At 43.2% G+C, this 22,039-nt stretch overlaps 1 protein-coding gene and 3 long non-coding RNA genes across 29 annotated transcripts in view; 1 reads left to right on the top strand and 3 right to left on the bottom strand.

The window, feature by feature from the left end:
* The window catches only part of SPIRE1 (spire type actin nucleation factor 1), a 196,402-nt gene that overhangs the window by 165,327 nt on the left and 9,036 nt on the right, over positions 1-22,039 (top strand). For 17 of the 26 annotated variants that reach the window (XR_013408412.1, XR_013408410.1, XR_013408415.1 and 14 more), the window contains 4 exons: positions 969-1,141; positions 11,100-11,190; positions 12,894-13,036; positions 21,846-21,983. Coding sequence is in view for 15 of the 26 variants with exons in the window: in XM_077975376.1 (XP_077831502.1) it covers positions 969-1,141; positions 11,100-11,190; positions 12,894-13,036; positions 21,846-21,983 (545 nt within the window). In the remaining 11 variants the exon portion in view is untranslated. Of the gene's footprint in view, positions 1-968; positions 1,142-11,099; positions 11,191-12,893; positions 13,037-16,231; positions 16,406-21,845; positions 21,984-22,039 lie in introns of all 26 variants that reach the window. The other 9 variants (XR_013408406.1, XR_013408405.1, XR_013408408.1 and 6 more) reach the window with 1 other exon arrangement.
* The window catches only part of LOC114673766 (uncharacterized), a 44,109-nt gene continuing 22,301 nt past the window's right edge, over positions 232-22,039 (bottom strand). Inside the window, exons 2-3 of the long non-coding RNA XR_003724562.2 lie at positions 5,560-5,974; positions 232-699 (exon numbers count right to left, since the gene is read on the bottom strand). This is a non-coding gene — a long non-coding RNA (uncharacterized LOC114673766). The remainder of the gene's footprint in view (positions 700-5,559; positions 5,975-22,039) is intronic.
* Positions 7,912-9,747, bottom strand: LOC144336559 (uncharacterized). The gene is made up of 3 exons (XR_013408445.1): positions 9,503-9,747; positions 8,625-9,313; positions 7,912-8,111 (listed from the first exon to the last, which is right to left on the bottom strand). It is a non-coding gene; the product is annotated as an uncharacterized LOC144336559 (long non-coding RNA).
* On the bottom strand, positions 15,908-21,132 carry LOC144336554 (uncharacterized). Its single transcript, XR_013408440.1, has 3 exons — positions 19,100-21,132; positions 18,244-18,523; positions 15,908-17,562 (listed from the first exon to the last, which is right to left on the bottom strand). It is a non-coding gene; the product is annotated as an uncharacterized LOC144336554 (long non-coding RNA).

Below are 22,039 nucleotides of genomic sequence, written 5' to 3'. Positions count from 1 at the left end.
TAAATACACTGATTTTATAGTTACTAAATTTAGCCCATTTTTAACTCTTCATTTGAAAGTAGTTCCATTTGCCTTCAAGGATTCCAGGCTATGGTACCAAAAAGCAGGCCATCAGAGTCAGTACTGACAAAGACTGACAGATCAGCTGTGGCATGACACCATGGTGCCACTCTGGCCGAATCCATCTGAGCCTTAGTTTATTTATTCACCAATAGAGATCAAAATCAGTAGGAATAATTGCTAACATTTATTGTTCACTGCCTGTACTAGGCACAGAATTTTATATGCAATTATTAACCTGTTTAATGCTCACAATAAGCCCGCCTCTGTTAGTATCCTCATTTTACAGACGAAAGGAGAGCAGATAGCAGTAGAGACCCAAACCATCCCCATCACACCACACTGTAGACTGCTTCATTGTCTGTCATTTGTCGTTTTGCCTTCTCATCCAAATTTGAGCTCTTAGTAATATAAATCAGACACATCAGAGGAAATGTATCCCAGACTTTTTGTGTTCACATTAAATATGTTTATATGAATATAGATTATTAGCCATTTTTATTCTTAAACCAAAACATTTTCAGATCTTACAGCCATGTGTCTGGTAAGGCTTTGTGTGTGTCCTTTCTTCATCCATATATCACTAGATCCTTAGAGGCTGTGAAGTAAACTAGCTTCTCTCAGCCCCAGTTTCTTCATCTGGAAAATAAACAGGTTGGAGTCAGTTATCAGTTTTAACTCTATAAATTCTCATCTACACGTATGAATATGTAATTATTCATTTTAAAGTTTCCTTTAATTGAATTTGACAGTCAATATCCAACCAGAAAAAGTTTTCTATACATAGGCAAGGTGTTACTGAGTCAAGCCTCTGTGTTTTTGTGTGAAATGCTGTGTTACCTGGTATGCTTTCAACACAGATAACCTGTCTTGGCTCAAGAAAAGGTAAGCTTTTGCTTTTTTACCAGATGTAACTACCCCTGAATCTACAAAGAATCTTATGGAGTCATCTATGGTGAATGGAGGTTTGACATCACAAACAAAAGAAAACGGGTTAAGTAGTGCACAGCAGGTGCCTGCACAGCGGAAGAAGCTCCTCAAAGCCCCAACTCTGGCCGAACTGGACAGCTCTGAGTCTGAGGTAAGGCCCCAGTTCACACAGCTTGACTCCAAGATGAGGGTGCTTAATGCTCTCTGACCCAGTTTACTGATTATCTGGCTTCCGTTGTTGCTTAATCTCTTCCCATTTTTCAACCAATAAAGCTAGGATTAAAATTAATTTGATTTGCAGGAAATTAAATAGTAGATTACTTTCTGTTATTAGTAAAGACCAATATAGTGGCTATTATTTATAGAATACTAAAATTTTTGTCAGGCATGTTGGCTCACATCTATAATCCCAGCACTTTGGTAGGCCAAGGCAGGAGTATCACTGAGCCCAGGAGTTTGACACCAGCCTGGGCAACATAGCAAGACCCTGTCTCTATAAAAAATTTTAAAATTAGCCATGTGCAGTAGCGCATACCTCTGGTCCCAGCTAGTTGGGAGGCTAAGGCAGAAGGATTCCCTGAGCCTGGGAGTTCGAGTCTGAGGTGAGCTGTGATTGCGCCACTGCATTCCAACCTGGGCAACAGAGTGAGACTCTGTCTCAAAAAACGAAAAAAGAGAAAGAAAAAGAAAAAAATGTATATATACACACACACACACACATATATACAGTCTTAAATTATAAGTGGGGTTAAAACAAGTCAACAGTTTTGCAACTTACATTACCTTAATATCTTCCCGTTTGTTTGGGGAACAAAAAAATAAAGTTAAGAAAAACATTTTGAGGCCGGGCGCGGTGGCTCAAGCCTGTAATCCCAGCACTTTGGGAGGCCGAGACGGGCGGATCACGAGGTCAGGAGATCGAGACCATCCTGGTTAACACGGTGAAACCCCGTCTCTACTAAAAAATACAAAAAACTAGCCGGCCGAGGTGGCGGATGCCTGTAGTCCCAGCTACTCGGGAGGCGGAGGCAGGAGAATGGCGTGAACCCGGGAGGCGGAGCTTGCAGTGAGCTGAGATCCGGCCACTGCACTCCAGCCTGGGTGACAGCGCGAGACTCCGTCTCAAAAAAAAAAAGAAAAACATTTTGCATAGATTCTTCTCCCTCTAAAATCCACACACTCATACTTAGGACTGTTCTTTTTGTGATCATAATACCGACAGATAAAACTCCAAAAAAGAAAATTCTAATAGTATTCTCCAGATTTCATCTTCCACCTACTGCCCTTTGTGGAGGGGGAAAGATCTCATATCCTTCCTGATGTCAACATCCACCTATATGCTAATGCTTCCCACACCCATCTCAAGCCCCCATCTGCAATATCAGTATTGTATACAGCATTGCCTGCTGGGTTTCCACTGCCCCTTCCTCAAAATCAACTTAGGTAAAATGACATTCTCTTCTTCCCTCTCTTCTCCCTCACCCACTTGCCAAATCACACACACACACCCTAGCTACATATGCATGCACACGCACACACACATACACACCCTAGCTACGCATGTACACACACACACCCTAGCTACACACTCACATACATACGCATCCTAGCTTTACACCCACAGCCTAGCTACGCATGCACATGCACACACACACACCCTAGCTTCATACACACCTCCCCTAGCTGCACATGCGTGCATGCACACACACACCCTAGCTACGCACACCCCCCAGCTTCACACAAACCCTAGCTACACACATGCACATACACACACGTGCGTGCACGCACACACACCCCCTAGTTTCTCATCTTCTGCTTGCTGTCCTAGTTGCTGGCTCCACCCAAGGTAGAATCTGAGGAATTATTCTTTAATTCTCCTCTCATTGGTCTCCACCCCATTCTAAGCAATACCAATAATAATTTTGCTACTAAAGGTTTTTCAAATATTAATAACAATAAGAAATATTTGTATTACCAATGTCAGTTGGTCTCTCTCTCTCTCACTGTCTCTTCAGTCTATCTGACTTTTCTTCTTGGCTCCCCAAATTCCATCTTGCACTCACTGCTCTTTGTAACTCCTGCTTAAAACCTTCGGAAGGCTCCCTGGCGCGTACAGAATAAAATTTGCATCCCCTGATCACACGCCTGCAGACACATATGGCCTAATGTCACACCTTCCCTGCCTCTGGTTTATGCCTCAGCCACACGCAGCCGTTGACTCTTCCTGCACAGCCCATCGGTGCTCAGCGTGGTGCTTAGCCATGTCTGCGATCTCCCCTCATGTCCTTGTCAGAGTCAGCACGGCCTCGCTTTGTCTTAGGAAGTCTCCCGGATACCGCTAGCCTGCCAGGACCCTTTCTTTGTGATTCTGTCATAACCCATTCATCCCTCTGTTTCGCTGGAACACTTAACACCCTGTCATGTAATTATTCACTTATTTCTCTGTCCCACCAGAGTACATGTTCCCTCAGAGGAGGAACCATGATAAATTTACTTTATATCTCCAGTTTCTAACACCCAGTAGACACTCAAATATTTAGATAAATTCACACTAACCTGTAAGAACAGCGATTTACATTTTAAAAGCATCTAGCTCAGATATCTAGACAGAGCTCCAGTTCGGGAGCCACTCCCACACGTGGCTATTTAAATTTAAGTTATATTAAAATTAAATAAATGAAGAACTCAGTTTCTCAGTCATAGCACTCAAAGGCCCGGGAACCTCTGTGACCATGGCTACACAGATCACAGTCCCTTCACAGAGAGTTTGGTTGGGTGGCACCAATCTGCAGCTGCCAGGAACCACCTTCCTGCACCCCACAGGCCTACTTGTAACTCCTTTTCTAGTCCTCTTCCATCACCTCATGAGGCAAGACCACACAGCAAGGCATGATCAGATAAATCTGCAGCCTCTGTAACCTTCTTTGTGGTCTTCTTTTTGAAGATAAAGTGGTAATGCCCCAAATCCACATCTTGAGATGATTTGCTGGGCACGCTATTCTTAATCAAAGAGAGGCCATTTTCATCAGTTAGATTATGAAGCAAGCAATACATTGCCGAAAAGAGAAATGTGAGATCTGGATTCCAGCTACCTCTGACTTTTGTCACTAGCTACTGGTTTAAACCTGGATGAATCATAGTTCTTAAGTCGTGGTGGTAGAAATCTCAAAGATTTATGGAACAGAGTGAATGATCTTAGACAAGGGTATGGAAATAAGCATATTCCTCCCTTCCTCTTCAATCTAAAATTGTTATTTTTAAGTATAAGAAAAGAACAAAGGTATTAAATGTGGGAATGCCTTATGTTCCTTTTTAAATATATATATAATTCCTTTTTGATATATATTATATATATTTAGAAGTTTTTAAATTCATATATATATATATATATTTTTTTTTTTTTTTTTTTTTTTTTTTTTGAGACAGAGTCTCGCTCTGCCACCCAGTCTGGAGCACAACGGTCCAATCTCTGCTCACTGCAACCTCAACCTCCCAGGTTCAAGCGATTCTCCTGTCTCAGCCTCCTGAGTAACTGGGATTATAGGTGCCTGCCACCATGCCCAACTAATTTTTTAATGTTTTTATTAGAGATGGAGTTTCACCATGTTGGCCAGGCTGGTCTCAAAATCCTGACCTCAAGTGATCCACCCGCCTCAGCCTCCCAAAGTGCTGGGATTACAGGCATGAGCCACCACACCCAGCCAAAAACTTCTAAATGATATTCAAATGTTAACATTTAGAAAACACAGATAAACCGAAGTCTTTATTTTTAATCAACTGTTTCAAGTTTGGGGTTTGTATTAATCAAAGTTTTAATAAACTTTCTATTGATGAGACATTAGTTCTCTTTAACAGTGGTAGATGAATTGTGTTTATTCTAAAACACTCTGTTAACATTAGCTGATTTCAGATCATCAGCTGGTTAAAGCCAGCTCAGAAGAAGGTCTATTTTAAAGCCATTTAATGAACTGACATTTATATAGACATGAATGAACACCTGGAAACTCAAACTGTGTTTCCTTACAGTGTGAATTAGTAAAGAACAGTTCTCTGAGTCGCACCTGCCCTGGGCCCGCTCAGGGTGTATGCACTGGGTGCTGGAATGGACACTTGGCCTTGTCAGCCACCAGTGTGTTCTCCCTCTGATGAGAGGAGCTGATTCTGTGACCTCTAGGTCTCTTCCAGTTCCAAAACGTGGTAGCTCCAGAAGCGTGAAACTGGAAAAGATGTTGAGGAATTCTGTCTGTTCCTAAACCAAGATTTACTTACCTCTGGTCATATCTGCTGTCTTACAAATGGCCACAAATACAGAGACCGTTAAATACATCCCATATCACATTACAGGGTTTTTTTCGTTCACATCTTATAGTAATTTTTTGTTCTCTACTTTTTAGTGCATTTTGAAACTCTTCTCCTATTCTTTTCACCAACTTTTTTTTTTCCAGTACCACTCCTTTTTTTCCAGTCAAATATTTATTGAATGCCTTCAGTAAGTACTAAAAGTAGAGACAGAAATATGATGGTCTTTGCCCTCCTGTTTATAATTTAAATAGAATATAAAAAACATACCTGAGAATCATTCCAAGTGCTGAGTGAGCACAGTGTCTTCCAGACACTGTCTTAGGCTGTGTACAGTGTGACTGGACACTACAGAAGTCCAGAGGCTGCGGAGGTCGTTCAGTCAGTGAGTAAACACCACAGGGGCTGAAAGGCTGGAGAAGCCACACGGAAGAGTAGTAGGACTTAGGTTTTAGAATGAGTATAAAAGACGGCAGAGGGCTTTCCATTTTGTTGTGGGATGTGAACCGGGCTGTGCCACCGCATGTTGATGTATTTCTCCCATGCCTTCCCAAGAGCAGAGATGCAGTCTTACTCAAACCTCTGCTCCTTACTGCATGTCTGGCATCTGGTGACTCTGCTGACTTGTCTAGTGAATTCCTGGCTGACGCGGCACCATGAGCAAAGAGCAAGTGAAGACTCAGGGCTGTAGAAGACAGTAGAGAACAAATAAAGGGCAGTCTCAAAAAAGGTTGACTTTATTCTTTTTTTCTTGCCTCTCAGTTGTGTCAGCTGTTTCCCCATTTTCCCTCTCCTCAAATTTAATGACTGGCTTCCAAACATGGTTTTTTGGGGTTTTTTTTGAGATGGAGACTCACTCCATTGCCAAGGCTGGAATGCAGTAGAGTGACCTCAGCTCACTGCAACCTCCGCCTCCTGGGTTCAAGCAATTGTCCTGCTTCAGCCTCCCGAATAGCTGGGATTACAGGGGCCCACCACCACACTCAGCTAATTTTTGTATTATTAGTAGAGACAGGATTTCACCATGTTGGCCAGACTGGTCTCGAACTTCTGACCTCAAGTGATCTGCCCACCTCGGCCTCCCAAAGTGCTGGGACTACAAGCGTGAGCCTCCGCACCTGGGCCCAAACATGTTTTTAAGTGCCAAAACTTTTTCTTCACACCAGACTTACACAGAAGTACAGTGTCAATCAGCTAGAAATGGAGATGGAGACCAGAGCCTTCCCACCCACCACCTCCCATCCTTCTTATCCTTCAGGGCCTCCTGAAGGCCTCATAGAGCAATGAGAAATTTCTTTTCCAAGAGGGAGTGGCCCACTACTGAGTTAGTACTCAGCTGGTACTGAACTCACCAGTGGAGTCCACCTGCCTCTGCTGCCCCTTGTATGAGCCTCTTTGCCCACCCTCTGTAATGAAATCCACAAAACAATTGAAGGAGATACCAGAATTTCCCCGTGAGGAGGAAGCAGTGACACTTCCAACTGCAAACTGAACACTATTCACCCCGATATAGGAAATGCTGTCATGTGTATGTAAATTTCACCTGTTAACTTATCAGGACTCATTCTAGCAACGTTTTTTTGTTTGTTTGTTTGTTTTACATTTTAATAAATGCTTTCTAGCCACCAAAATACCTACTATATGGTAAACTCTGTATATATGTGATCTTATTTAATCTCCCTTTCCATAGAGACTCCATATTCTTTTAAGAGGTGCCTTCCACCATTCCAGGATATGACCTGTGCTCCCCTGCAGAGTTTTCATTTGATGACATTGTCCACCAGAAATTTCTTACCACCCATTGCTGTCTTTGGGGTTTAACTTAAATGTGGGTCCAAATTATCACACAGAACAGTTTACTGATTAAGTAACCATAATTTAGTTCTGAATTGCTTTGTGATCAGCTAATATATTATTGTAGATCAAATACTCATGAAATTAGAATGATGCTAATTATTTACATTATCAATTACAAACTCAACTGTTTTATATAAAAAGAAAAAGCTCCTTAATTATTTTAAGAACAAAGACACAGACTTGCTTTTTAATTAACAAAACATGAGCAATTTCCATTTGATTGACTGTCCTTTTCCAACATGACGCCCAGTAGCTGTGTGGTGTTCCACAGGAATAACCTACTGTATTTTATTTACTCAGTCCTCTAGTTTTTGTGTTTTTTTTTTTTTTGAGACGGAGTGTCGCTCTGTCGCCCAGGCTGGAGTGCAGTGGCGCGATCTCGGCTCACTGCAAGCTCCGCCTCCCGGGTTCACGCCATTCTCCTGCCTCAGCCTCCCGAGTAGCTGGGACTACAGGCGCCCACAACCGCGCCCGGCTAATTTTTTGTATTTTTAGTAGAGACGGGGTTTCACCATGGTCTCGATCTCCTGACCTTGTGATCCGCCCGCCTCGGCCTCCCAAAGTGCTGGGATTACAGGCGTGAGCCACCGCGCCCGGCCTCAGTCCTCTAGTTTTTAACATGTAGGCTGTTTCCAGTTTTCTACCATTATAAAGAGCAACACTGTTGTGAACATTATGTTTTCGCTTTCATTTTCAAGTTTTCTACCATTATTAAGAGCAATACTATGTAAACATTGTTACTTTTTTGCTTTCGTTTCTGTCTCGATTTTTTTTTTTTTTTTTTTTTTTTGGCCAGAACTGAATTTTCTGAGTGAAAGAATGCACATTAGTGTAGCTTTTGATACATATTGCTAAGTGCCTTAAAGAAAGCTGTAAGAGCCAGGTGGGTGGCTCACAGCTGTAATCCCAGCACTCTGGGAGGCCAAGCCAGTCAGATAGCTCGAGATCAGGAGTTTGAGACCAGCCTGAGCAACATAGCAAGACCCTCATCTCTACAAAAATAAATTGGCTGAGCGTGGTGGCTCACACCTATAATCCCAGTACTTTGGGAGGCTGAGGTGAGTGGATCACTTGAGTTCAGGAGTTTGAAACCAGCCTGGCCAACATGGCAAAACCCCATCTCTACTAAAAATACAAAAAATAGCCAGGCTTTGTGGTGCATGCCTGTAATCCCAGCTACTCGGGAGGCTGAGGCAGGAGAATTGCTTGAACCTGGGAGGTGGATGTTGCAGTGTGCGGTGCACACCACTGCACCGCAGCCTGAGTGACGGAGTGAGACTTCATTTGGTGCACACCTGTAGTCCCAGCTACTGGAAGGCTGAGGCAGGAGGATCACTTGAGCCCAGGAGTTCAAGGCTGTGATGAGCTATAATCATTGCCACTGCATTCCAGCCTGGGTGACAGAGCAAGTTCCTTGGGAAAAAAAAATAAAAATAAAAAAAAACAACCACAGTGGCTCACACCTGTAATCCCAGCACTTTGGGAGGCTGAGGCAGGCGGATCACTTGAGCCCAGGAGTTCAGGACCAGCCTGGGCGACATGGCAAAACCCATTTTTACTAAAAATACAAGAACTTAGTCTGGCATGGTAACACATCCCTGTAATCGCAGCTAGTTGCGAGGCTGAGGTGGGAGGATCACCTAAGCCCAGGAGGTCAAGGCCGCAGTGAGCTGTGATTGTACCACTGCACTCCAGCCTGGGTGGTGGAGTAAGACCCTGTCTCAGGAAAAAAAAACACTGGGCATGGTGTCGCTATAATCGTTATTTTGTATTGAGCTAACCCTGTGTTAGACTTTCATTGTTGCTGGGGTTTTTGTTGTTGGTGTGTTAGAGACAGGGGTCTTGAACTCCCAGTCTCAAGCACTCCTCTTGCCTCGGCCTCCCAAAGTGCTGGGATTACAGGCATGAGCCACCATGCCCAGCCTATGTTAGACTTTAGATATAAATCAGTTTGTCTTCACAAAGACCATAGATAGCAGCTATGATCCTTGTATAAAAGATAAGAAAACTGGCCGTGTGTGATGACTCACACCCAAAATCCCAGCACTTTGGGAGGCCAAGGCAGGTATATCACTTGAGGTCAGGAGTTCAAGACCAGCCTAGCCGACATGGCAAAACCCCATCTCTATTAAAAAGACAAAAATTAGCCCAGTGTGGTGGTGTACACCTGTAATTCCAGCTACTCAGGAGGCTGAGGCATGGGAATAACTTAAACTCCAGAGGCGGAGGTTGCAATGAGCCAAGATTATGTCATTGCACTCCAGCAGGGGTGACAGAGCAAGACTCTGTCTCCAAAAAAAAAAGAAGATCATGCCTGTAATCCCAGCACTTTGGGAGGCCGAGGTGGGTGGATCACGAGGTCAGGAGTTCAAGACCTGTCTGACCAACATAGTGAAATGCCATCTCTACCAAAAAAAAATACAAAAATTAGCCAGGCGTGATGGCACTCACCTATAATCCCAGTTACTCAGGAGGCTGAGGCAGGAGAATCGCTTGAACCCAGGAGGCGGAGGCTGCAGTGAACTGAGATCGCGCTACTGTACTCCAGCCTGGGCGACAGAGCGAGACTCCGTCTCAAAAAAAAAAAAAAAAAAAAATATATATATATATATATATATATATATAGACACTAAGTAGAAATTACAAGTAAATGTTTATCTCACATAGTATTTAGTAAATATTTCAGAAATAAATATTATACTTCATTTGTGTTTAGTCTAAAACAAGTCAGGATCTCTTCTCTCTGGTAATAGGAATTTTACTTTTATTTGGCACAATGTAGACGTTTTTCTTTTTCTTTTTCTTTTCTTTTTCTGGGACAGAGTCTTGCTCTGCCACCCAGGCTGGAGTGTAGTGGCGCAATCTCAGCTCACTACAACCTCTGCCTCCCCAGGTCAAGCGATTCTCCTGCCTCAGCCTCCCAGGTAGCTGGTACTACAGGCACACGCCACCACGCCCAGCTCATTTTTGTATTTTTAGTAGAGATGAGGTTTCACCATGCCGGCCAGGCTGATCTCGAACTCCTGACCTCGTGATCTGCCCGTCTCGGCCTCCTGAAGTGCTGGGATTACAGGTGCGAGCCACCATACCTGGCCCACAATGCAGACATTTTTCTAGACTCATATGACATTTCATGAGATGTTTATTTTTTTCATCCATTCATTCAACAAACACTCATTACTTACTGAGTGATGGGTTTGGTACTGGACATACATCAGTGAACAAGACAGACCTAGCATCTGCTCCTATGGGGCTCGCAATGTATTCTTTTATAAATGTATTAAATGTTTCCCTAATAATATTAACCACTGTTTTATTATGTGCCAGGTAATGTGGTAAGCATTTTGAATGCATTACCTCATCTAATCTTTCCAATAACCCTATGGAAAAAGTGATATTAAATACCCTCTTTCACAATGATGAAACTAAGATAAGAAACATGCTCCGGCCAGGTGCACCGGCTCACACCTGTTACCCCAGCACTTTGAGAGGCTGAGGTGGGGGGATCGCTTGAGCTCAAGACCAGCTGGGCAACATAGGAAGACCCCATCTCTACAAAAAATTTAAAAATTAGCTGGGTGTGGAAGTGCACACCTGTGATCCTGGATACTGGAGTCTGAGGTGGGAGGATCACTTGGGCCCAGAAGGTGGGAGTTGCAGTGAGCCAAGATCACACCACTGCCCTGCACCAGAGCAACAGAGTGAGACCCTGTCTCCAAAAAACAGAAACAAGCATGCTCAGTTTCACATTACTCTAATCAGGGCAGAGCCAAGGCACAAACCCAGACCTGTCTTGTTTTAAAACCCCTTCTAATTTGTCTTCTGCTTGCCTTGAACCTTTAACATAATTTGGTGCCTCATGTTAAAATAACTGTTTAATAAGAAAATGTTATTAAGTAGCATGAGAGCACAAATGTCTAAGAAATCAATTTCTCCGCCTGTATTTTGCTCAGGAAGAAACCCTGCACAAGTCGACCAGCAGCAGCAGCGTGTCTCCCTCTTTCCCTGAAGAGCCAGTCCTGGAGGCCGTGTCCACAAGGAAGAGTGAGTAGTTGTGGTGCTAAGAACTATAGTCGGGTATCTTATTACAAAACACACTTGACCTGGAGCAAAGATCCCAGAGTGCCCTGTGATCATCTGGGGTAGAAAGAACTAACCCAGGCATTTCACTGATGGGGAGATGAAATACTTATTTTCCAAGTGTGGCATCACACCAGACCTCGGGGACTTACGACAGAGCAGGCATGTTTGTGTTTATGAACAGTAGTCATGGGAAATAGTATAAATCAGTTGTGTGTGTAGTGTTCTGTTATGTTTTGTTTTAGATAGATTACCTCCTTGGCTAAATTTAAACCGGAAGCCAAAACCAACCATATTTATTATCACTCCATCTACCACCCACACACACCCATCTCCAAAAACCTGTGTAGATAGTGAAAACACCTTTGTAACTCTTTAGGAGATAGATTCTGAACACAGATATCTAAAATTAAGGGATTTCTAAAGGCTTTTAATAATCCTTTTCATTTATAAGAACATTATGAAGTATTATATATTGGCTTGATTTCGCATACATAAAAATTCTTTAAGTAGTGTTTTTATTATTTACACAGATTATATAAAAAACAGTGGGTGCTGACTAGTTATCCACAATTGGTATTTGGCCAGACCCATTAAATATTATAGGGACCCAATTGAATCACATAATGGATTTCTGTATCTTTCCTTGACTGTGGAAATTATATCTGTGTTTTCCTTTAGTGGTTTCTCTTGGTGGGACAGTCTAAATAGATGGATCATACGTAACTTTGTGTTGACTCTCACTCTTCACACCCACTACGTTGAAGCAGCTCTACTTTGTAGACAGAGTAGGAAGAAGCACTAAATAAAACTCTGGCACCATATTTATTTCTAATGTTCTCCTTATGTTTTCAAAATGTGAATCCAGAACCATTCAGACACTAAAGCATTCTCCTTTTAAACACTATCTTAAAATATTACTAGACAGAGAAGGACAATGGTACGGTATTAACATCAAAGCTGAAGCTTCCTTTTTCTGTTTAAATACGGTTTAATTTAAACCTAAGGACAAAATGTCTTGGTAAACATGTAGAAAGAAGGGTTTTCCTTGTTTTATCTTTAAAGAGGAGAATGTAAAAAAAGGGTACACTTCGGCCGGGCGCGGTGGCTCAAGCCTGTAATCCCAGCACTTTGGGAGGCCAAGACGGGTGGATCACGAGGTCAGGAGATCGAGACCATCCTGGCTAACACGGTGAAACCCCGTCTCTACTAAAAAAAAATACAAAAAAATTAGCCGGGCGAGGTGGCGGGCGCCTGTAGTCCCAGCTACTCAGGAGGCTGAGGCAGGAGAATGGCGTGAACCCGGGAGGCGGAGCTTGCAGTGAGCCGAGATCGCGCCACTGCACTCCAGCCTGGGCGACAGAGCGAGACTCCGTCTCAAAAAAAAAAAAAAGTACACTTGAGAATTTTGGTATGATTTGGGAATCTTTCTGGCCACACCTAATATTTTTCCTTTTTTCTTGCTATTTCTGTAGCAAGTTTACTTCGCAAAGATTCTTCTGTCACAGCCCTCAGAGTCTGCTCCTAAGGATTACCATTACCATCTTAAAATATCTATCCAATGAAATAAATAACTCATCTTTGAATACAGTGTTTGTCACAAATGTCAAAGGGCTTTGTGTTAGAAAATTCACATTAAGTTTTATTTCATTTGGTTAAATCTTTAGAGCCTCCCAAATTCCTACCCATATCATCAACACCCCAGCCAGAGAGACGGCAGCCGCCCCAGAGACGACATTCCATTGAAAAGGAAACGCCTACTAACGTGAGGCAGTTCCTGCCGCCTTCCAGGCAGAGTTCCCGCTCTCTTGTAAGTACAGGAAAGACTTCGTAGTAACTTAGGGATCAGCTAGAAGACCTAGAAGAATCCTTAGCTTTCTTACGAAGATGATAAGGAGAAAAAAACTTGCAAAAGTTAGAATGAACTTTGAATAATTTAATAGCTAAAGAAAACAAAACAGCCAGGCATGGTGGCTCATGGCTATAATCCTAACACTTTGGGAGGCCAAGGTGGGAGGATTGCTTGACTCCAGGAGCTCGAGACCAGCCTGAGCAACATTGTGAGATCCCATCTCTGCAAAAAAAATAATAATAATTTGTGGTAGTGCACACCTGTGGTCCCAGCTGCCTGAGAGGATGAGGTGAGAGGATCACTTGTGCCCAGTAGGTTAAGGCTGTAGTGAGCTATGATCGCACCACTGCACTCTAGCCTGGGCAACAGAGTGACACCTTCTCCAAACTCTATCCATAACTTAAATGAAACTTGACCAGTGTTTGTTCATTTTGAGCTCTTTTTTTTTTTTTTCCAGAAAATTTATCACTGGTTTAAAATATGGATTATTATTAGAGAAATGCTTTCTTTTAAAGGCTATTAATCCATTTAAAAATTGTTAAAACTTGACTCAAAAAACTGTTATAAAGTGACTATAGTAGATGATCTCGTTGAGGCAGAAGTATAAAGCGAGAGGGAATTTTGATCCCTTAATAACTACTGTACATTGTTTTCTAGTATGTTTTGTGATATTTGGGGCCAGTGGTGTTATTTTGGTTGAACTGGCTAACAGTTTTTGCTGTTTTCCAGACACTTGCAGGCTCTTCTAGTGGGTGCTTATTTCTCAGCACGGTGGGCAGCACACAAGGGTCTGCCAGGAGGAATTAAGAGATCTCCCGGCCAGTGGAGGTCTCCAGAGACTCTTCTGTAGCCCCACTTGGCTTCTGAAGTATTTGTAGGCAAGATGCACAGCTGTAATTAATATTCTACCCACAGTCAAATATCTAATGTGTTTTCAAATATTAATGAATGAAAAATAATAGAATATATTGAATACATAAGTCCATTTTTTAAGGCTGTGACGAATTATTAGAGTTTCAATGAAAATAGTAACAGATGGGAGATAATGTGGTTATTGTGAAGACAAGGATTTTGAAGAGCTTAGAAGGTGAATATTTGGTCATTCATCTCTATTCCAAAACAGTGCAGTTAAAGAACCAATGATTTTATGGCCATTCCTGATAGAATTCTTCTAGCTCCGGAATAATCACTAAAACACAGCTATTTGATTAAATATAGCCTTGTCAGTGATTTACCAACAGGAAAACAGAAAGATTCAAACTAAAAAAATCTAAAGACTTGTTTTCATGTGAATAAGTTGTTGCTTTTACCAAAATATACAGCTGTTATCACAACTTTAAAATACGTAAGAGGGGCCAGGCGCAGTGGCTCACACCTGTAATCACAGCACTTTGGGAGGCCAAGGGAGGATAATCGCCTGAGGCAAGAAGTTTGAGACCAGCCTGGGCAACTTAAGAAACCCCTGTCTCTAAAAATTTTTAATTAAAAACTTAGTTAGATGTGGTGGCACATGCCCGTAATCCCAGCTACTCAGGATGCCGCAGGGGGAGGATCCCTTGAGCCTAGGAGTTTGATGCCACAGTGAACTAAGAATGTGCCACTCCACTCCAGCGTAGGTGACAGATATGTGTCTATGTGTGTATATTTGTGTGTGTGTGTGTATATATGCGTATACACACACACATATATATATAGGTAAGAGGGAACTTGTGGTTTTTTTTCATAAGTCTAATCGTTAGGGTATTCTCTTCTTCACTCAGCTTTTCCTAGAAGTCAGTCTGTCATTCAGCTGGTAACTGGCCTTTATGTGATCATACAATGTCATTATTGAGGTTAGACTTTTTTAAAGTTTAAAATTATCAATGTAAAGGAACTATCAGATAGCTATAAAGTAGTTTCAGCTTATAACAGAAGTTATGCTAAGACCTTCAGCTGACACCAAAGGCCAATGAACGTGTCTGTTTCCTGCTAAAGCAGAGCTGTTAGTGTGTGCTCGGTCAGGCTGTGCACTGTTTTTTTGTGGAGCAGGAAGGAGAGCACAATAAACTAGCTTGCAATCGCTGAGGAAAGTCTCAGTGAGCAGGCAGTGGGAGAGCCCCTCTGGTCAGCACTCAACAGTGGTCAGATTGAGGGCAGGGAGCAGAGTCCACGCAGGCCTCCGAGCACCAGCGGAGACAAAACGAAATGATCTTTCTTGCTAATAGCTTATCTTGGGAAATCCATAAAATCATACCTTGTAGTAATGCCCTGTAGCTTGGTAAGTATTGTTTTTATAAGTGTAATTAATTTTAAAATGTAGCTGCATTTTAGAAAACAAAGAATCATTTTGTATTTGTAACTCCTTAACTGAAAATGGCAGGAATGTTTTTATTGTTGATTTTTTTTTTTTTTTTTTTTGAGATGGAGTTTTGCTCTTGTTGCCCAGACTGGAGTGCAATGGCGCGATCTCGGCTCAGCACAACCTCCACCTCCCGGGTTCAAGCCATTCTCCTGCCTCAGCCTCCTGAGTAGTTGGGATTACAGGCATGCGCCACCACACCCGGCTAATTTTGTGTTTTTAGTAGAGACGGGGGTTCTCCATGTTGGTCAGGCTGATCTCTAACTTGTGACCTCAGGTGATCCACCCACCTCGGCCTCCCAAAGTGCTGGGATTACAGGCGTGAGCCACTGCGCCTGGCTGATAATTTTTATTTTTATTGTATCTCCCTCCCTTTTCTTGTGCTGTTTAAAATGTATTTTTGTTTTCATCATTTGGTCAAATAACTGAGGGTAAGTACCCATCCAAGGCAGGCGCAAGTGGCTGCCTGGCACATGTCCCCATGCTTTCTTGGGCACAGTAACGAGTTGCCTCTGTCCTTTGTCACAACAACCCCCATTGAGGAAACTCAGAGTGTTCACAGGACCCTAAATTAGATAAAAATCCTTGCTGTGTGAACGCTGAGATTCTCCAGGAGGGACTTCGTGGTTTCATCACTGATTTATACGTGTGGATGCAGATGTTGGCACGGACCGTACCATCCTCATGGTGTTTTTTGTTCTGTTTTCCTTTTGTGATCTGTAATCACTATGTGTAGGTCACTTGTGTTCAGCATTATTTTCTCCTTTTCTTTTCCCCCTGCCATTTTCTTTTTCCTTTATCTGTTTGTTGTTCAGGTTCCTAGGATAACCAGTGTATGGCCAAGGACGCCTTTTCGACCACTTTTTTCTACCATACAAACAGCTTCTCTGCTCAGCTCTCATCCTTTTGAAGCAGCCATGTTTGGGGTAGCAGGGGCTATGTATTATCTGTGTGAGAGAGCTTTTACCAGCAGGTGGAAATCCTCAAAGGTTGGCCTCTTTCTGCTGGGTCTGGGATTATTTCATTCTCTGTATCTCTGATGGTGACACCTCAACTGTTGCACTCTCTGAGAATTAACCGCTTAGATAGCACTTTGCTTCCAATCATTGATTCCACTCTTGTGCAGGATGCACCGATCATGCCGTGGTCTCAGTTGAGAGGGAAATACCTAGGAAAGGACAACAAACTCAAAATGCAGCATCTGATGAGAGGGACCTGTGGGTATTTGTCTCCTCGGGTGACCTAATCGTATAGCAGAGTCAGTGCTGCCACCTTTCTCCATGTGCAGCAGGCACTCTGAGCCCGTGGGGTGCATTCCTTCTAGGGCCTCCCCCCACCATCAGAAGAGTATTTGCTCACTCATTCCATGGGCAGAGCAGCCTTCTGCCAGGCCAGGTAGCCACGGTGGATCCCGCCCACCCACAGACACCTGCACAACCAGGGCATGGGCTCAGGAAACCTGTGTGCTCCCAGCACCTGTCATGAAGCTGTGTTTTGACAAGCAGGGTGTGCATTACTTCTCTGCAGAGAGAAATATCAAGTTTCCTTTTTATTGATGTAGCTACTCTAAATAATTCTGCATTATATTACTGTTTTTTGAGGTTTTTTTACACAGAATAATGTATCATTACTTGAACTTTCACATTTCTAAGTGAAATAAAAAGCTCTAGGACCATACTGAAGCCTCTTCTGCCACCAGGCAGCAGGTGCTCAGGGCAGCCTTTGTGCCACAGTAGGCAGGGCCCGGCTCTCCAAAGCCCTGGATTTACTAACCTTGTCCTTGACAGATGACTCCGCAGCTGGTTTCTTTGTTATTCTTTCTTAGTCATCTTGATATGGAAAGGAGACTCAGTGTAAATAAGACATAACACAGTCCTTTCTCTGACCTTTGTCATGAAATGCAAGAAAAACCTCTGTCTTTTTTCCCGTTTTAGATGTGCCCTTGGGCAGCATGTGGTCAGGTGCCAAGGTGGGTTTTTAACTCCTGTCACTGCTGCCTCCACTGAAGACCTGCTGGCATTTGATTATCAGTTCTCCCCAAACAGAGATATCTCAACACTGAGGCCATATACCACTTAGGCAGAGAAAGGATTCACTTTCAGTTTTGTTTGTTTGTTTTTGGGTTTTTTTGAGACCGAGTCTCGCTCTGTCGCCCAGGCTGGAGTGCAGTGGCGCGATCTCGGCTCACTGCAAGCTCCGCCTCCTGGATTCACACCATTCTCCTGCCTCGACCTCCCAAGTATCTGGGACTACAGACACCTGCCACTATGCCTGGCTAATTTTTTTTGTATTTTTAGTAGAGACGGGGTTTCACCATGTTAGCCAGGATGGTCTCGATCTCCTGACCTTGTGATCTGCCCACCTCGGCCTTCCAAGGTGCCGGGATTACAGGCGTGAGCCACCGCGCCTGGCCTTCACTTTGAGTTTTATAGTTGATTAAGAAGAGTAAACTTAACAGTTGCTGTTTTTATTTAAATTTGCCTCTCTTTGGTTTATTAAAAACTCAAAAAGCAACCGTTATTTTTGGTAATTTTCAAATACTGGTTAATTTATGAAGTTTTTACTAATTATGAACACTGTATAAAAGATGACTACTTGGCCGGGCGCGGTGACTCATGCCTGTAATCCCAGCACTTTGGGAGGCCGAGGCGGGCGGATCATGAGGTCAAGAGATCGAGACCACGGTGAAACCCCATCTCTACTAAAGATAAAAGAATTAGCAGGGCGTGCTAGCAGGCGCCTGTAGTCCCAGCTACTCGGGAGGCTGAGGCAAGAGAATGGTGTGAACCCGGGAGGCGGAGCTTGCAGTGAGCCGAGATCAAGCCACCGCACTCCAGCCTGGGGGACAGAGCGAGACTCCATCTCGAAAAGAAAGAAAAAAAATGAGTATTCCCATTTCTCTCTGTGGCACAATAACCAAAATTTTACATTATGCTGCCTAATCTCCGTGCTGCCTAATGACCCCTTCTGAATGGTAAAATATAGCCAGAATAATCATCAAAAAACCTCGACAATTTTAGTGACATGCATAGAAGTGAGTTTAAAGTCTTAGAGCACATTGTTATCTTCATTAACGCTCTCTAAGATTTAGCTTCCCTTTCCTGCATCTGGGAGTCCCGCTGACACATGGGCAAGCAAGGGAACTAGAATTGTGCTAGTGCGGTTCTTCCCCTGGCCACATCTGGCCACTCACATGGGCCAAACACTTGTGGGAGCCACAGGCAGTGCCGTGGTGGGGAAGGGCTCCTGCTCTCGCTGGGGCCTTAAGTGCCCCCCACACTCCAGAGTGCTAATAGCTCTGCGAGGTCTGTGGAAGTTTAATTTGGCTTTGGAGATGTCAAATTAATATGTTTGTAAACTGAAAAAAATAAAACTATTTTAGTAACTATTTATCATTTTATGTTGCATTAAAGTTTTGTTGTCCTTGGGAAGGCTCCAAGATTAAAACATTAGCATTTGACCAGATGGAAATTATTTCACTAAAGGGTAGTCTGCTTGAAATTTTTTATAAAAGAACAAGAAAACAAACAAAAATCTACTATTTTTAAATTATATCTCATGATGGCCAGGCGCAGTTGCTCACGCCTGTGATCCCAGCACTTTGGGAGACTGAGGCTGGTGGATCACTTGAGGACAGGAGCTCAAGACCAGCCTGGCCAACATGGCCAGGTATGGTGGTGCACACCTGTAATCCCAGCTACTCAGGAGGCTGAGGCACGAGAATCAGTTGAACCCGGGAGGCAGAGGTTGCGGTGAGCCAAGATCATGCCACTGTACTCCAGCCTGGGTGACAGAGCAAGACCTTGTCTCAAAACAAAGCAGAAACAATTATATCCCATGAAGTACTGGATTTTCATGTGGGTCAGTGAGTTGAAAGTATGCTTTACTAAGCCCTTTTGTGACTCAAGACTGAAGAGAGGGAGGTGCAAGCTGCCTAGTTGGTTGTGCCGTGCTAGCGTATCCCTACAAATGCAAAAAATCACCATCTGCCTGAGGGGTTTCCAGCCCAGTTATCCATGTTATAAAGTCAGTTAAGTTGGTACCATTCGCTGCCTTCCTAGCACACACAATAACAAATCTGGCTATCTGGTTATTTGCTACAGAATAAATCTAGTAGTGTTTACCTGGTTATGTGCTAGATCCCCACATTATTTTGTTGCAGCATAGCCATTTTGTCATATAGTTAGCCATCAGAAGGTATACCCTACTCATACTCATCACCGATGAATAAAAATAATAGCAAAACTTCTGAAACACATTAAAAGCTGAGAAATGCCATCATTTGGATGTATTCAGCCAACACGACTTACTTAGTGCAGTTTTAATGGCCTAACCCTCAAAAATTCAGTTTATTGTTCCCACTTAACACTACTCTTTTTCTGAGAGTGGAGCAAAACAGAGTAGGTATCAGGCATGCTGATTTAATTCTGTCATCTCTGAAAGTAGTTCCTGTTGAAAGAGAAAACTGTGATCATTGATTTTTTAAATGAATATTTTAGGCACCTTACAGCAAATGATATAATCTTTCTGAATAAACTCACCCCCCTGTTCTCTTATACTAATAAGCTCCTTATCTTAAAAATTCAATTGCAGGATTTTTCTGAAAGCATTTTTAAGCAAATGTAATCTTCCTTAAGTTTGCTTGAACAGAGATGGTTCTGTATTGATTTTTAGTAAGAAGCAGTAGTTCTTCAGACTACTTTTTTAAGCAAAATGCTAATGTTTGACAAGTTTGTAACCTAGATTGAGTTTTGTTTTTCTCTGATTGAAAGACAGAACTGATTGTTAAAACTCCATAAACTGACTGCATTCATGGTCATGTGCTTTCTCACTGGCGTGTTGGATTCCAGACTGCCTATGAGCGGTGCTGTGTGTGTGGGAGTGAATTATAATGTGTTTGTGCTGAGAACATTCAGTTTCAGTGTCACTGCACCACAATGGCCCCTTGCAGCCTGGCAGGGTCCGAATGCACAAGACTGTTCTGTCTTTCTCTGAGATCCACCAATCAAGTGCGGGGCCGGCTGGGGAGCGGATGGGTGTGAGGCTCTTATTCAGTGAGATCAGTTACATCAACATCTTCCGCAGCTGCTTGTAGGGAAACCATTACCACAAGACCGCCAACATAAATATTTATTACGAAATTCTTTTACATTCCTCTAGTCTTTCCAGTGCTGACTCTACATTTAGCAGTTGTTGAAAGTAACAACAAATCTAGAGAACTGTGGTGCAGCCTGCAGAGACTGCCTTTTGGGTATAAACGCTCCGGTAGTTTCGTGTTCCAGTTCCGCTCCTACCATTAGGATTTGTAAAGGTGTGCTGATGTAACTGATCACTAAATAATGCTTGTCAGTAAAAATTACTAACCACCTTCTTCTGGCTATTCTGGGTACCACAAACGAGTTTTAAAAACAGGGCCAGGCCGGGCGCGGTGGCTAAAGCCTGTAATCCCAGCACTTTGGGAGGCCGAGACAGGCGGATCACGAGGTCAGGAGATCGAGACCATCCTGGCTAACACAGTGAAACCCCGTCTCTACTAAAAATACAAAAACTTAGCCGGGCGAGGTGGCGGGCGCCTGTAGTCCCAGCTACTCGGGAGGCTGAGGCAGGAGAATGGCGTGAACCCGGGAGGCGGAGCTTGCAGTGAGCTGAGATCCGGCCACTGCACTCCAGCCTGGGTGACAGAGCGAGACTCCGTCTCAAAAAAAAAAAAAAAAAACAGGGCCAGGCTGGGCGTGGTGGCTCACCCCTGTAACCCCAGCACTTTTGGGAGGCCGAAGTGGGCAGATCACTTGAGCCCAGGAGTTCAAGACCAGCCTGGGCAACATGATGAATCCCCATCTCTGCAGAAAATACAAAAAATTAGCTGGGCATGGTGGCGTGCACCTGTAGTCCCAGATACTTGGGAGGCTGAGGTGGGAGGATCACTTGAGCCCAGGAAGTCAAGACTGCAGTGACCCATGATCGCGCCACTGCCCTCCAGCCTGGGTGACAAAAGAAGGACCAGTGTAGATTTATTTTTTATCTGCTGGTATATAATGTACAACACAACACTAAGTAATGTCTTTTTCATAAGCATAGAAGAAAACTGACCACAAAATTGGTTTAGAATAAAATTTTTTTTCAGTATTTCAAGCCCTGCTTAACGGAATAGAGTTACTTGAGTCAAAATACCTGAGGAAATGTGAGGAACTTTCATTTATTGGACATTTCAGTAGATCACTTGGTCCCCGCATGTTTTCTGCCATCTTTAGTCTTAGTGTAATTAGAAATGATGTGGTCCCCAGAGGGAGCCAGCTCTGTCCCAGTGGTCATCGGGAAACCTCTTTTCTTCTCTGAAGCTACTAATCAGGTGTCTGATCTGAAGGGAAATTTTGCACTTCCAGAACAGGGGGTAGGAATCTCTTATTCATGTGACATTTTGAATTTCAGGAGGAATTCTGCTACCCAGTGGAATGCCTCGCTCTTACTGTGGAAGAAGTGATGCATATTCGCCAAGTCCTGGTGAAGGCAGAGCTGGAAAAATACCAACAGTATAAAGACATCTACACCGCCTTGAAAAAAGGAAAGGTAGTGCTGCTTAAGGTTGATTGATCAGAAGAGTAGAAGAATGGCCAGTCCCATGC

The sequence above is a fragment of the Macaca mulatta genome, chromosome 18, assembly GCF_049350105.2.
Source record: "Macaca mulatta isolate MMU2019108-1 chromosome 18, T2T-MMU8v2.0, whole genome shotgun sequence".
Classification (NCBI taxonomy): domain Eukaryota; kingdom Metazoa; phylum Chordata; class Mammalia; order Primates; family Cercopithecidae; genus Macaca; species Macaca mulatta.
Note: the sequence above shows the minus strand (reverse complement) of the source record. Positions and strands in the feature narration are given on the sequence as shown.